Source organism: Danio rerio, chromosome 10, assembly GCF_049306965.1.
Source record: "Danio rerio strain Tuebingen ecotype United States chromosome 10, GRCz12tu, whole genome shotgun sequence".
Taxonomy (NCBI): Eukaryota; Metazoa; Chordata; class Actinopteri; order Cypriniformes; family Danionidae; genus Danio; species Danio rerio.
This window is the reverse complement of record NC_133185.1, coordinates 33,680,935-33,696,528: the sequence shown is the minus strand read 5'-3', so window position 1 is coordinate 33,696,528 and position 15,594 is coordinate 33,680,935. Positions and strand designations below refer to the sequence as shown.

At 35.0% G+C, this 15,594-nt stretch overlaps 1 protein-coding gene and 1 long non-coding RNA gene across 5 annotated transcripts in view; one reads left to right on the top strand and one right to left on the bottom strand.

The window, feature by feature from the left end:
• Positions 1-15,594, top strand: part of alcama (activated leukocyte cell adhesion molecule a) — a 104,104-nt gene that overhangs the window by 62,609 nt on the left and 25,901 nt on the right. For both annotated transcript variants that reach the window (XM_005172635.5, NM_131000.1), the window contains 3 exon segments: positions 11,787-11,893; positions 12,070-12,289; positions 14,211-14,275. In XM_005172635.5, coding sequence (XP_005172692.1) covers positions 11,787-11,893; positions 12,070-12,289; positions 14,211-14,275 — 392 coding nt within the window.
• Positions 1-15,594, bottom strand: part of LOC141376396 (uncharacterized) — a 387,511-nt gene that overhangs the window by 355,227 nt on the left and 16,690 nt on the right. For 2 of the 3 annotated variants that reach the window (XR_012386404.1, XR_012386402.1), the window contains exon 3: positions 3,270-3,452. This is a non-coding gene — a long non-coding RNA (uncharacterized lncRNA). Of the gene's footprint in view, positions 1-2,704; positions 3,453-15,594 lie in introns of those variants that run through there. The other variant, XR_012386403.1, reaches the window with a different exon arrangement.

Here is a 15,594-nt window from a genome sequence, read left to right as displayed (position 1 = left end):
ATTGTTTTTTTATTTGGCACAAAATAATGAAGGGAACTGAATAGTGATTGTTCATACGATTTATGTTTGTAGCTATGTTTTTATTATCCACGACTGACCTATAACGTTATATGGCACAAAATAATATAAGACCATTCAGAAATGTGATTTTTTTTACACCATCATTGTCTAATGACATCATGTTCTTGAAATACTAAAATTGTTTGGTGGACGTCGGTAACGGTAACTTTTTATTTCCTAGTTTTGTTCTAGGAATTATTCATTTACAAATTAAGCACTGAACTAAGCCGGAGGAAAATGAATGAATGAATGAATGAATGAATGAATGAATAATAGAATGAATGGTAAACCTATTTTTTTTTTTAAATAAATGTTCTTTTGAACATTCTATTCATCCAAAAAATGGAGTAATGAGTCCTGAAATATAATTGTTGCCATCAGATGAATAAATTACATATATATTACTTCACAATTGTAATGTTTTTATTGTGTGCTTGGCCAAATACATGGAACATTGGTGATTATAAAGAGACTTTTTTTCTAAAAACATTGTTTTTTTATCTAATGACTATAAACCTTGAAACTGCAGTATACAATACTGGAATAACGTTGGCCATATGTGAATAGAATTTGTTGTTGTTGATTTACAAATAATTAAAACACTAATTTTTATTTCAAATATATTTTTTCATATAGTAAAAAAAAATATATATACATATATATATATATATATATATATATATATATATATATATATATATTTATATATATATATATATATATATATATATATATATATATATATATATATATATATATATATATATATATATATATATATATATATATATATATATCAGTTGTTAAATTTGTAGCATTTAAAGGGAAGAATTCATTTATTTAGAAAAAATAATATAGAATTTTAATATCTAACATGAATTTAATCACAGACTCATTATCTTGAATTGTAATAATGAATTCAACTAATGAGCAAGTAATAAAGAACAAAGCAAAAGATTGTTAGCAGTGAATGCTTTTCTCCGTTGAGATCTCTTTTGGCAGAAGCAGAAGGTCTGTTATTTACCATGGGAATGAAAACGACATTCATTTGGGTGAATTTCTTTCTTCTAACAAAGGAAAGAGAACAAAACATCTGAATAACACCGCCAGGAATGAGGCTAAATTCTGCTGTGATATTACCCAGTGGGAGCAGGTTGACCCTGAGGACAGTTACGAATGCTCAGCGAATATTAGCACTATTAGTTTGGTGAGCGCAATAAAAGCACTTCAGACACAGTGAATCATCACTTGCACTCCTGATGCAGCCCAAAGCACTTGCACTGGCCAGGGCTTATTGTCTATGGGAAAATAAAATGCACCATTATTTATTTATTTATTTTTGGCATTATAAACAAGTATTAGGTTTTGTTGATGCTGGGATTGGTGATGCGTATGTATTTATGTGAGCTCAAACATTTTCAGTATTACCTCAGACATATTACATTCTGCAAAATATGAAACGCTTTCAGCGAGATCGACCTAGTCTTTGAATGGCCCGGTGTACCATTGAGAGATGTTTTGGGATGAAATCGTTTCCCTGCAGAGTTTTGTGATTTGAAGTCCAATCGCTCGGCTTTGAGACTTGATAGTTTTGACAGAAAACAAATTCTCCTTGTTGGTTTGGTTTTGTTCGCTCAGCTGTAACAAAAAGCAGTGTGGTATTGGGCTCCTATTGCTTTCCACCAATGCATTTCTGTGGAAAATGTCTAAAAAATATCATTAAATGCATTCATTCACAAAGGCAGCAAAAAGTAGTCTACATAAAATAAAATATAACAATATGTATAATCAAAATTTTACAATTATATGCTTAATTAAACAAACAGAATTGTATAATCTTTTTTTTATAAATGTGTAAATCTGAAATGCTTTTGTAGGTGTGGAAATAATGCAATTAAAATTCCCTATAGTATTTCCCGGCTCTGTGTGAATCCTGCTGATAAGAGCTGTGCTAAGAACAAACAATCATACCGAAGGACTCAAGACTCTCTGCAGTGTGATAGATGAGGTCACTGCTGGTTGTTTAAATGAGGTGCCAACCAGTTGTGAGACTGAATGCAAGTGCATCAAACACTTTCCCTTCATTATGCATAGACTTTTGACACACTTTAGCATTTGAATGACTCCATTTGGCTTCTGGTGTCAAATGGCACCTAGAAGACAAATACTTAAATGTATTGGAACATTTAAGGTTTATTTTAGATTATTTAAGATTATTTAGCTGCAAATGCAAAGGTTTCTGTGTTGCAGGTACTATTCTAAATTCACTTAGAAATGCACTTGTTTCTTGTTTAACATCTGTAGCTCCAAGATTCCATTCTTAAAAAGCTAGATTACATTTAAATTAAAATCATCTTTGTTTACCTTTGGTTTATACTACTTTATATTTATTCATTTTATGTATATATATATTTTTTCTAAAATGCATCTGTTTTAATTTTAAAAGAAAATATAATTTAAATAATAATAACTAACAATAATAACAATATAATAATAATAATAATAATAATAATAATAATAATAATAATATTTTATATTATTATTATTAATAATAATAATAATAATAATAATAATATAAAATAATAATAATAATAAAAGTAATAATAATAAAAATAATAAATAATAAATTATGATAATAATAATAATAATAAATAACCATGTTTATTTTTATATAGAGCCTTTTTGCAAACTCAAACTTGTTTTACATGATCGAAACAAATATCATTAAACAGAAAAGGCAAAGCAGATAGACATAAAACACATAATACAAATACTTTCAAATATTTCATTATCCAGGATGCATTTCTTCCCCAAAACACCACAGTGTAGTTGAGATTTAATTCCATTAGGAAAGGAAAAGAAAAGGAAGTACTTTAGCACATGCAATCAATCATCATCTTCCTGATTTATTTATTTTTTTTACTTTTTTTTTTCTTTTTGTATCGTTTGAAATGTCATTCACAAAACTGACTCACTTCCTCCCTCAAAATCCATTAACATAATTGCCCTACGCCAACATAACAATCAAAAGCACAGGTAGCTGGTTGGTTGCAAGCTAAAAAAAAATCCAGCTAAACAAAAAATCACTTTTTCAAAGACACAACCATCCCTAACTTCAGAGAATGCAAACACAACAAACATTTGAACAAACAAAATGCATCTCAGCAGAATGGCCTGCTAGATGGAATGCTAATATTAAACAGCCTTACCTTCAGCAAGAATGTTGTACTCTATCCAGTTGCTGCAGGATTATGCATCACTTCCCTTTTGGCTTGATTTCTCTCTCTTAGTCCACTTTTTCACATTCAAAACCCAGCAGCTCTAAACTGGCATTACTGGATACTGTTAACCTTTAACTTTCAGGGTTTTCTCACAATCGGTTAACACGGCAGCTGTGTAAAAACAGAGAACCACAAAAGCAAGAAAGTTAGTCTTCTTTGTGTGAAAATAATATGATCTTATTTTTATTTAATTTTGGGATTGAACTAGAACTACAAAAAAATAGGTCAAACTCATACATATTAACAACCTTTGTCTGAAAGATATGATTTACTGTTCATTAATAAGGTGTTAAGTTGAGAAATGAGGTAGCAAGGGATCTGAAAGAGTAAATCATTAATCGGAACTGATAAACAGTCAACATCCCAGCAAGATTGCGCTAATAAGAAAGTATTTATTAGTGAGAATTGGTCCCCAAATTAAAATGTTTCTAAAAATAATCTAGCCAATGGTTCATTTTAGCTGGTTTAAGCAGGTCTGACAAGTTTGTAAGAAACCAGTTTCAGCTAGCTAAAGCGGTTTCTTTTCACTGCAATTATGTTATGTGACAGGTTTCAGAAGGGTGTTTGAACGAAAATAACTTCCTACATCTCACTCTTTCTTGAATTTATTCATTCACTGACAGAATCCTCCAGCAGATTATCTGTTGTCATGGTGTCTTTCCACCTGCACAGGTATAATGTGTCTGTGCACTGCTGCTGTATTTTAGTACCGGCCCTGTGTGCTGTCCAAACAGTCAATAGTCTTCAGATGTATTTAAGACCCTGCTATGTCCACAATGCTTTCCACACCTGTCCTTTTCGACTGTCACCGTTCTCAGTTCTCACTGGATTTATTATTAGCTCAAAGCTTTTAGCAAAAAATGGGTCTTGCCTCTGTCATTTATCAGAACCTGTTGCGGTAAGAGTGGCTGTGAAGCCTTTTTAGAGGCATAGTTAATTCACAGATTAGTATTCTGTCATCATTTACTCAAACCTCATGCCTTTTCAAATCGTAATGCTGTTTTTCCCATTTGAACACAAAAGGGTAATTTTGAATTAGCCATTTTCCATTAAGTTCATAGTGAAGATGTCTTGTCAAGCCTCAAAAGGGACACAAAAAAGTATGAAAGCCTGTTTCAGCATACATAAAAAAAAAATAAAAGCATTTCTTTTAACTTTTTATTGCACATGTGCTTTTATAATGTGCAATTGTGACTTGCCTTTGCATAATCAGAGTTTTTAGCTCAGGTCTGTGACTAGGTTAGCTTTAAATTGCACTTCCTTTCATAATTGTGGCTATGTATTGTACTATTTGACTATATTGCATGATTGCAGTTTAACATTGCACAACTTGGCTTTATTTTTATGGTGGCTTGAGAAAACCAACTTACTGGTATACTACATAAACTTAATATTCTTCCTTCTTCTCTTTAGACTATTTTAAGAACGCATCTCCTCCTTGACCATTCATACTACAACCACCAAACTTACTCCGAACCTCTGAAGTATCCTGAATTAAGTTGCTAAATCTTTTCCAACTGATCCGATTGGAAAAGTTTAATAGACTTGAGATTGGACTGAAATTTGTGGGCTCATACTTTTGCGCCAAACTGTTATACAGACTTATGGTTATGCTTATTTAACTCAGACTACCAATCTGCCAATCACTGATCACCTTTCAACTTACTAGCCACACCCTAGCAACCACTTACAGCACCTTAGCAACTGTCCCATAGACTTTCATTGTAAAAAAACTGCCATTGACTTCACATTGGACAGACTAAAAACATACCAATCCATACTAACAATATACCGATCCATACTAAATACATACGCCATACCAATCTGTACTAGAAACATTCTAAAATTATGCTAACAACATGCTAGTTCAAACTAAAACATGCTAGCAACATGCTAATTCATATTAATACCCTGCTAACAACATTATAGCAAAGAGCTTAGAATGACCAAGAGGCGACACTCTAATGTAATTTGGGAAACAGCCACTAGAGGGCGCGGTGGCCATTTTGGAATGAAAACTCTTATAGAACAACAGCATGTTATAAGTCTGTAAAATAAACTATTAAAAGTGCTGATGATTGTGATAAGTGTTGTATTGTCGTCTTTCAGGTTGTATCTCAACTTTAATGGGCTTTTTGACTAAATGAATAAAAAACAAAGCAGCCTCTTGCCATCGCGACAGTAATGAGATCCATTGGATGGCTGATCACTTTCACTCCAAAATGGCGGAATCCAGGGCTGTTGCTGGGCGCTGCTGTTGCAATGGAATGGTCTATTGAGTGTCGCCTCTTGTTCGTTCTAAGCTCTTTGATTAAAGTTTATATTAGAAACATGCTAGCAACAACTTAGTAACCACTCAGAACACCATAACAACCACCTAGCAATACCTAAGCTTAGCAACCACATATAACATCCTAGCAACCACCTAGCAACACCCTAGCAACCACCTAGCAAAAAACATGCCAATCAATAGTATAAACATGCAATAGTATAAACATATACATAGCTATCTATCTATGCCAACGGCTTCAATTTTTCAAAAAACTACATCAGTTGAAACCTTTGAAACTACTTCAAACATTCAGATGAGGCTTTTTCAAGCCACCATAAAGTGACTTTATTTCCCAAAGGTGACTATTTACATCTGTGGCTTTAAAATGAAAATCTCAAACTTTTTATGTTTTATAACAGTAACTTTCTTTTAATTTCCTATTTTCATTTCACTTTACATTCTTATTTTACACTTTTTTATAATTACTTTTTATTTTGAGCTGAAAACAGCTGCTGTAGAAAAAAACCAACAGAAAAATAAAAGCATACAGGTTTAGAGAAACCCTTTTTTTTTGGATGAAATATCACTTCATTCAACAATTCAACCATTGTATAAATATTGATCGCTTGTTTAATGCCTGTATTGCTCAAGTTGGAAAGTGCTGTGAAATGTAGTCTCTGTGCAGATTAGTCTGTGTTCTGTGGTTCAAAATGACCTATTCTGCTGAATTGGTTTGAGTGTGTACGTGTTTTCAAGTGCGTGTCTATATCACTGTTGGGGTTTCTGCTTATCAGCTCTTTTATCCTCTGCAGTGCAGCCACTCGGTCAATATTAAAACTGCTATCACAATGAAAAGTTGTGAAAATGGGGAACGATTGCCCTGGAGGCAAGGCTAACTGTGTGCGGAAGATCGCTTGCCAACAGCTTGCGTCTTCGCTTTGACCAGAACTTGAACCTTCGATGTTCAGACCCTTTGATTAGTCTCTCTTGGAGACGGAGCACTGATGGAAGTGGGTGGACCGTGAAGACTCTTCAGCCTTGACCTTTCAACCCTCTATACTGCTTTACCTAAACCCATCGTGCCAGAGAACATGGGGCCTCATTGCTAAGGCAACCTCACCAGGCATTAATAAAAAGCCATTCTGAGGAACTGTTGCAAAATAAATGTTCTGAAAGGGGTTTTCACAGTGATGCAACAGAAGAAGATTTTTTTGTGTTTCCCAAAGAAACTATGAGTGAACAGTTGCCAGTACCATTCGATTTTTGACTGCTAGGTTCTTTGGAGAACAAAAGTTGTTTTATGCAAAAGCTGTAAAATGACTATTGATGTTATTCAGTCATTCATTTTCTGTTCAGCTTAGTTCCTTTATTAATCTGGGGTCATCGCAGCAGAATGAACCACAAACTTACCCAGCATATACTGTATTTTACGCAGCAGATGCCCTTCTGGCTGCAACCCAACACCAGGAAACACCCATGCACTCTTATATTCACACATAAACACTACAGACAATTTAGTTTATTCAATTCACCTCTACCAAATCACTTAGGACTGTGGGGAAAACCGGAGCACCTGCAGGAAACCCACGCAAACACAGGGAGAACATGCAGAATCCACACAGAAAAGCCAACTGACCTAGGCGGGGTTTAAACCAGCAACCTTCTTGCTGTGAGGCGATCATGCTACCCACTGTGTTACCATCCTGCCCATTAGTGTTATAATCCTATTGTAATAATTTATTAATGCCATATATTTATTTGTTTAATTATTTATGTCATTAAAAAAATAAATAAATAAATAAAAAAGAGGCTCAGGGGTTAGTACTGTCGCTTCTCAGCAAGAAAGTCGCTGGTTTGAGCCTTGGCTGGGTCAGTTGGCATTTTGAATGTTTCCCCATGTTCAAGTGGGTTTCCTACCGGTGCTCCGGTTTCCCCCACAGTCCAAAGACATGCAGTATAGGTGAATTGGGTAAGGCAAATTGTCCGTAGTGGATGTGTGTGAATGTGAGTGTATGGGTGTTTCCCAGTGCTGGGTTGCAGCTGGAAAGGCATCAGCTGTGTAAAACATATGCTAGATAAGTTGGTGGTTCATTCCATTGTGGCGACCCCGATGATTAAAGAGACTAAGCCGAAGGGAAATGAATGAACAAATATAAGAAGAAAAATCAAGACATGCCATGCTTTTTCACTGGCTAGAGAGCCATTGCAGAGTCAGGTCTGACATCACTGCATGCATCTCATCTTTCCCAGCAACAAATACAAATGCGGCATCAGTGATGTGTTGCTATCAATGTTAATATAATGTTTGCAAACCTACATTGGCACCCAAACATCACTAATCCAACATGTTCATGCAGTGTGCCATAGCTTGCATAGACAAAGATTACAAGCAATAGTGACATGTTCATGCAGTGCGTCGTAACTTGTAGACCAAGAATACAAGGGAGAACAACATGTTCATGCAACATGTTGTACTTTAAATACACAGAGTTTAGAGGTTATAATGTGTTCAGCATTTTGTTCAACTATTTCAAATATGGCCCTCAAATCTGTTTCTATTCATCTTGTTGTAACCCCACCCTCAGTCCCTGAGGCAAGTAGTTTTAATTTCTTCTAGCCCAGCAATCATTTGGTGCTACTTAAGAACCACTTTTCCTGGTTTAGATCTGGTGCATTGGTGTCAAAATACAAAAAAATTGATTTGGAACTAGGCTGGTAACCAGTACTCAAACTACATTGGATGGATACTAAATAACATTAAGTAAATTTTTCTTTATTACCATGTATGCAGGGTCCCCGCGGGTCCTTAAAAAGTCTTAAAATGTCTTAAATAAAATTTTCGATTTTTAAGGTCTGAAAATGTCTTAAATTCTGTAATTTTCCATAAGGAGGTCTTAAATTTCATGTGGGATCTTAAATATCATGTCCGACTCGACTTATGGCGGCAAATCAATGCCAATATAAATCGAGCGTCGCGGTGATGTTTGCGCGCGAGAAGTGAACCGTGAGCAGATTACAGGTCTACACGCGAGTAAACTACAGCCCGCGAGCGCACAGGGGATCTTCGAGCGCGCTCAACTGATCTAGCGCGAGAAAACAAGTCCCGCGCGCGCACATCATCATCTGTGCGCACGATGGACGCTCTCGCGAGCGAGGTCATGCCTACAGAGCGCGCGCGATCAGTTCTCTTCGCTCGCTCGCTGGTTCTTCTCTCTGCTCGCGCAAAACATTTTGGATTTTTGTGAGTCCGGGATTGGACGCAGGTAAGCTAGTTTCCCCGTTAAATAAAAATATATAGGATATCTTATCATAATGTCACAGTGTGAAACTAATAGACTTACTTTCTCAGTAATAATAGGTGACGACTTACTTTCAATAATGAGATATTTCTTGTAATAATTAATCTCATAATAATGCCTATTCTTACCATCATGACCAAGTCATGTAATGACATATCACAATAATGAGATATATTCTTGTAACAAACTTTATTACTTGGGAGAGAAAGAGAGAGTTATACCATGTGGCAAAAGATCTCTCCATTAAACAGAAATTGGGGAAAATATACATTGGCTAATAATTCAGGACGAATAATTCAGACTTTAAATGTGTGTTTTGAACCACTTGATTAAGTTTAGCACCTACATTTAAACTGAACTCAAACCAAACGTGTTCAAATTTATAAAAATATTTTTTTTTCTAAGACTCGTTGTCCTTGACTCATTTTCTATGAAGAACAAGTCAGAATAAATTAGATGGACAATAGTATACAAAATAGGCTATACATGCATGCAGTGCATAAAGTACAAAGGTTTATAGTAAATATATTGCCATTATTCTGTTATTCCACTATACAGTTAAAGTCAGAATTATTAGCCCGCCTGAATTAATAGCCCCCTGTTTATTTTTATACTAATTTTTATTTACTTCAACTGCATATGTGACCTTTAAGATGTGGGCCTGTCATATAGAAAGTGGTATTTGTATGCCTCTGAAGTGGAATGATGTAATGGATAGTGAGTAAAGCCAAACGAAGATTGTAGAAATTAAATTGTTGCTCAATAGGTGGCGATAAACACCCATCTGAATGTCTGTCACTGTATTTTTTATGTTTAATTGGGCTAATCATTTTTGATTGAAGTCTTTATATGCAGGTTATTCAATCATTAACTAAAAATGAGATTGAAAAATATATATAATATATAGATATATATATTTTACACTGATCTATATTACAAACAATGTTAACAATTATAATAATATACAAAGCTGCACTGCACATATAGTATGCATTGTATGGAAAGATCTAAAACGCAAATAAACTCTTCTGAAGACAATATATCCTAGAAAGATCATCCCCAAGTGTAATAATGAGCACTGCTGTTGTGGTTAATAATGAAGTAAAATACAACAAACCAGACAAGTGCTGCACGGACAAATCAAATGGGTTCAGAAAGTGTTACAAGAATGCAAGTCATTATTTTAGAAGATTAATTTTTATTATTTGACTGTTTCTCGAGATTGAATCCTCATAAAGTTCTCAGAAAGTTTCTTATGATTATGACTTGCAAATTGTATATATATTTAACGGCGTGATCTTTTAACCTGCGTCCAATCCCGGCTAACTTCCGGAAAGGCAGAGTAGCCAATAGCGTTAGAGATAACAAGTAAACCAAGTAATCTGCTCACGGTTCACTTCTCCTCGCGCGCAAACATCACTGCTGCGCTCGATTTATATTGGCATTGATTTGCCGCCATAGATTTGCCACGATACTTCACCACATCATTCTGTGTTGACACACTGAACATTTTCCTGTTTTTTTTTTTTTTTTTTAGGTAAAGTCTTAAATTTTCATTTTAGAGGACTTAAAAAGGTCTTAAAAGGTCTTAAATTTCCTGTTAAAAAATGTGCAGATACCCTGGTATGATGTATAACAATCATAGAACATTTCCATTTCTCATTAAAAAAAAAAAAAAAAAAAAAAAATATATATATATATATATATATATATATATATATATATATATATATATATATATATATATATATATATATATTTTTTTTTTTTTTTTTTTTAATTTTTTTTTTTATAAATATTTCCCAAATGATGTTTGATATATATGTGAATATTTCAATGTATTTCTGATTCTGTTTTTTGTCTGGAGAAAGTCTTGTTTGTTTTATTTCGGCTAGACTAAAAGCTGTTTTTAATATTTTAGAAAACATTTTAAGGTTAAAATTATTAGCCTCTTTAAGCTATATATATTTTTTTGAAAGTCTGTAGAACAAACTATATGTTTAATAATGTGTTGAAAATATATACTTTCACTGAGGGCTACTGTAATAATTCTGACTTGACTGTATATAATTTAAAATATACTTTTTTGCAGTTAAGTTTTTTGGATGTTAGAAATGTTCATGAACCCAAAAATGTCAAAAAAAAAAAAAAGAAAAAAAAAGGAAACTGTTATTTAAAAAAAAAAAAAAAGAATATAGAAAAACTATAAATTGGTTCCCAGAAGAGTCAAGTGTAAATTTCTGTCAAAAATGTAAAAGTTTATTTATGAATCTATAAAAAATTCAATAAAACTCATCTTTAAAAAAAAAAAAAAAAAGTGTATCCCATTTTGCAATGCTAACCCTTTTTGCACATCTGACTATGATCGACTGTTTCTGATTGTTGGCACTTATCGGTGTAAGACAGCTCTCACCGGCACAAGTGACAAACAACGTTGTCGTGTTGGCAGTGAAATTATGCCATGCAATGTATCATTCATGATGACAGTGTTCGGCTTCCGTGTCTGTCAATTTACTCCATGCCTAAATGTGCACTCTAACGCCTAAACAATTATGCATACATCCATGCTCACTTCACCACACCAGTGTTGAAAAGCTGTCGCAGCGACGTAATTCACTGCATTAAGCGAACATGTCTAATTTAAAATTAAGATGCATAACGTGCACATGTCTTGGGAATAATCAAAACAAGACCTCAGCCGCATATCCTCCCTCCCATTTCTTGTTGCTCTGTTTTGGAGTCGAGATAATGCCCTGATGTTTGTGTACGCGCGCGTGTCGCATTTGACAGTAATTTCTGCCGATGCTTCACAGCCGCTCTGTTTGATACCAAGCCGGCATCTAAAACAGGATGTTCTTGTCTTGTATTTTCCAGGGAGCTGCCTGCCGACGGTTATAGGTCTGTACGGTGAGACCATCGAAGTGCCATGCAACAATGGAAATAACAAGCCAGATGGCCTTATTTTCACCAAATGGAAATATGTGAGTGTTTTTCTTCCTGCCCTGCTAAGCATCTGGGCCATTACTCTGCCGTGCTAGCCATTCCGGGTAGCCAAGCAATATACGACTAGTCTCATCATCATATTGATTTCTAATTCAATCTCAATAAGTGCTAAATGTGTTTGTCAGTTTGCTAACAGGCCCGTTATCTCGTTTAGGTGAAAGATGACGGCTCCCCTGGCGATCTACTAATAAAGCAGGCACAGAAAGATGATCCGACTGTGTCTGCCATGGACGGCTACAAAACTAGAGTTAGCATCGCTGCTAATTCCAGCTTACTGATTGCCCAGGGCTCTTTGACTGACCAGAGAGTCTTCACCTGCATGGTGGTGTCTTCAACTAATCTGGAGGAATTCTCTGTGGAAGTTAAAGTTCACAGTAAGCATAGCTTAAACACACACACACACACACAGAGAGTGAGACCCACAAAAATAAGAGCAAATCATAGAGAATAAGGAAATTCAAGCACTGCTTTAGTCTATGATGAAACTGAATGTAAGCGTCAGATCTCAAATTGTATTGGAAAGTGGGTGTGAAGATGTCAGATATGGCAGAGAATAACGTGTGATCCATTTTTGAAGCCTTGATCTAGTTGCGTGCTTTTTCAGATTGATACCAGAGGAATGATATTGATATAGTACACTGTGTTCCATAGATCAGAAAGACCCGATGAGGTTGGATATGGATTGTGCATGCTAAGCAGTATATACTGCATGCTCATTATTTTTAAGTGTGTATAAAGGTATTAACTTTTTTATACATCCAACTTCTGTTCGATCAAAAATGAGTCAGAAGGAATAGTTAAAAAGTGTGGTGGTTATTGCTTCTATTGCGTTCGTCACACTGGAAATGGAAGGCCAAATGAAGGGCACTGCATTTTGGGATAGAGTATTAGTCTCAGTGCTCTGGTTTTAGCTGTAATACAACTGGAAAAGTTGGTAGGTGGTGTGCGTAGATTGTATGTAATATCAATCAGTCCTTATGAGTAGAGTATATTCATGAATGATACATTAAAAACAGTTGATTGATTTAGAAATAAAGCAAGTGATTGTCTTTATGGATGGATCACTAAATCGTTGGCTCACTTGTATTATTCGAAATGGTTGATTCGTATAGGAACAAATCGAGTGACATTGAGTATGTTTACATGGACACCGATATTCCAATTTGAATATAATTAAGACAATAATCTGATGTAAACAGCAATTTTTGATTACCTTAATCAGACTAAAGTCATAGTCATGTGGAGGATGCCAGTTTTAGTCGTATTATTGAAGTGCAGTACAGACATGTAAACATCTTACTCAAACTTTACCATTGTGTAGACTTTTTACCGCATTTTGCGACAGGATAGTCTATGCACACACAGCTGTATGACACTATTCTCAGAGTCAGTAAAGGACCTCAGACACCTGCATCCGGCAGTTCATACTCGCATCCAATGTCTCATTTGTCACGGGGGGCATGCATGCAATGTTCCTGAATGAAAATGAAAGTGCCAAACTGCAGTTAAAGTTGACAAATTAAAAATGAAACACTCGAAATTACATGAAACACTGGAGGAAATGTGGATAAAGTGGTTATGCAATGGCGTTAATCGAATTATGTGCTATAACATGTAATTCAGGATCATGAAGGGATCATTCAAAAAGCAACTTGTGTAAACACCTCAATTACTGCATTGTCTTATTCAGATTAAGGCAAATAATTTGATTACTGATGTCCATGTAAACATAGTCATTGACTATTTGGCTTTATTTATTCCTTCAAAATGGCTCATTTGTTTGGAAATTAGGCAGATGGCAGTCTTTATAAATTATTGATTTAATCACTGACTCAAATATTCTTTTAAAATGATTCACATTGTAAGAGAGTAAATAAATGAGTAAGTAAATGATTTAATCGTAATTTCATGTTGGTCGTGTTACATAAAATCACTATAAACTTTGCCTTTGTATTTATTTGATAATATTTAGTTAAAGTTGAATGATTTCTACAGTAAGCATTCGGTCACACTTTATTTTGATGGTCCGTTTGTTGAATTTAAGTTAGATTGGAACTAATTCTCATTAGGTTTTAAGTAGATTGTTAGGTTGGGGTTAGGGTTAGTGTAAGTTAACATGTACTTGCTAAGTTTCTTATAGTCAGTAAAAGGTCTGTTGATGGAGCAGTATCAACATATTAAGCAGACAGTCTACTAATACTCAAATGGACCATGAAAATAAAGTGTTACCAAGCATCCTATACATATGCTTTACCAAATACACTCAACGCAATGATGCTTTATCTCTCATTGCAGAAAAACCATCAGCCCCTGTAATCAAAAACAAAGTGAAAGAACTGGAAAATGGCAAACTGACGCAGGTGAGTCACACTTTTCCCTTTAAGACCCTGAGCTTCCGCTGCTGCTTTTGTTTCCCCTATGTTTGCTCCAGTACACCAACCAGCTTAGTGTATACTAACAATGTGCAAGATCAAACCCGGCGCCTTTGTTTTCATTACCCAGTGTGCCTCTCCAGTAGTCTCAACATTGACACACACCTGCTGTTATCACAGTCAGAGGCGGCTCAAAGACTGTGCTAATGATACGGACATCAGCGAACGCGTTTGTAGGGCGTACACACCTGATTTAGACAGTGCTCGAGCCATTGCCACCCACAGCTATACAGGAAATACACACTTTAATGTTCTCTAGATTTTGCATCTCAAATAGAGGACCGCAGTGATATTATTTGGTTGCATGAGAAGAGGAGGTTCTTTGATTTGCACTACTTGGAGCACATACCAGGCATCCCACGCAGTCCTTCTGACTGGTGTTTGTAAATGGAGTTGGGGGGAGGGGGGGGGGGGGTATTTTTTTTCTCCTCTCCTTTTTTTAATGTAGGATCTTAGAGTCTGGTTGAGGCGGAGGTGTAGGGTGGGGAAGGCTGGTGTTGTGTGTACAGCATTATAGGACTGTTTTTTTTTTTTTTTTTTTTTCATGGCCACCCACTGAGGTCTGCGGTGTTCAAAGTGCCGAGACTTGCTTAGACTGAGAGAGGGGAAGGGCACGGAAGAAAGAGCGGCTCCGCTGAATATATAGCATTTAAAACAGCTACTTGTCTTGAAAAGATGCAGGGAGGCTGAAGGTCTCTGGGAAGAGGAAATTAGAAAGAGAAGGGTGAATATATTAAATAGGTGTGTTATTTTTGTAGGATAGTATTAAAAAGTTGTTTTTGTACATTTTACTCTGACATGTCAGCGGTTATTCAACAAAAGGTGAAGGAGAGTCACATTAATAAAGCATAGATCTGTTTTTTTATTTATCTTTTGGGATTTTGTCATGAATTCTGAAGTCTAGATGGCAGAGGTGAAACTGTATGGTCATAGAAAACATTGTGAGAGAGGTGAATCTGTATGGTCACAGAAAATATTGTGACAGAGGTGAATCTGTATGGTCACAGAAAAAAATAAAGTATAAATTCCTCAAACTATTGACTGTTTTAAGTCTGATTGACCATTTAAAATATGTAATGAATTATTTAATTGAAAAAGAATGTGTAGCCCAATTTTAATCCTTTTTTAATGAGAAACTATCATACTACATTATACTACATTATATATAAAATATTATTACTACATTATACTAGAAAATATGTGTATTACTATTGATTATTACCCCAGGAAGAATAGCTGCTACCTTG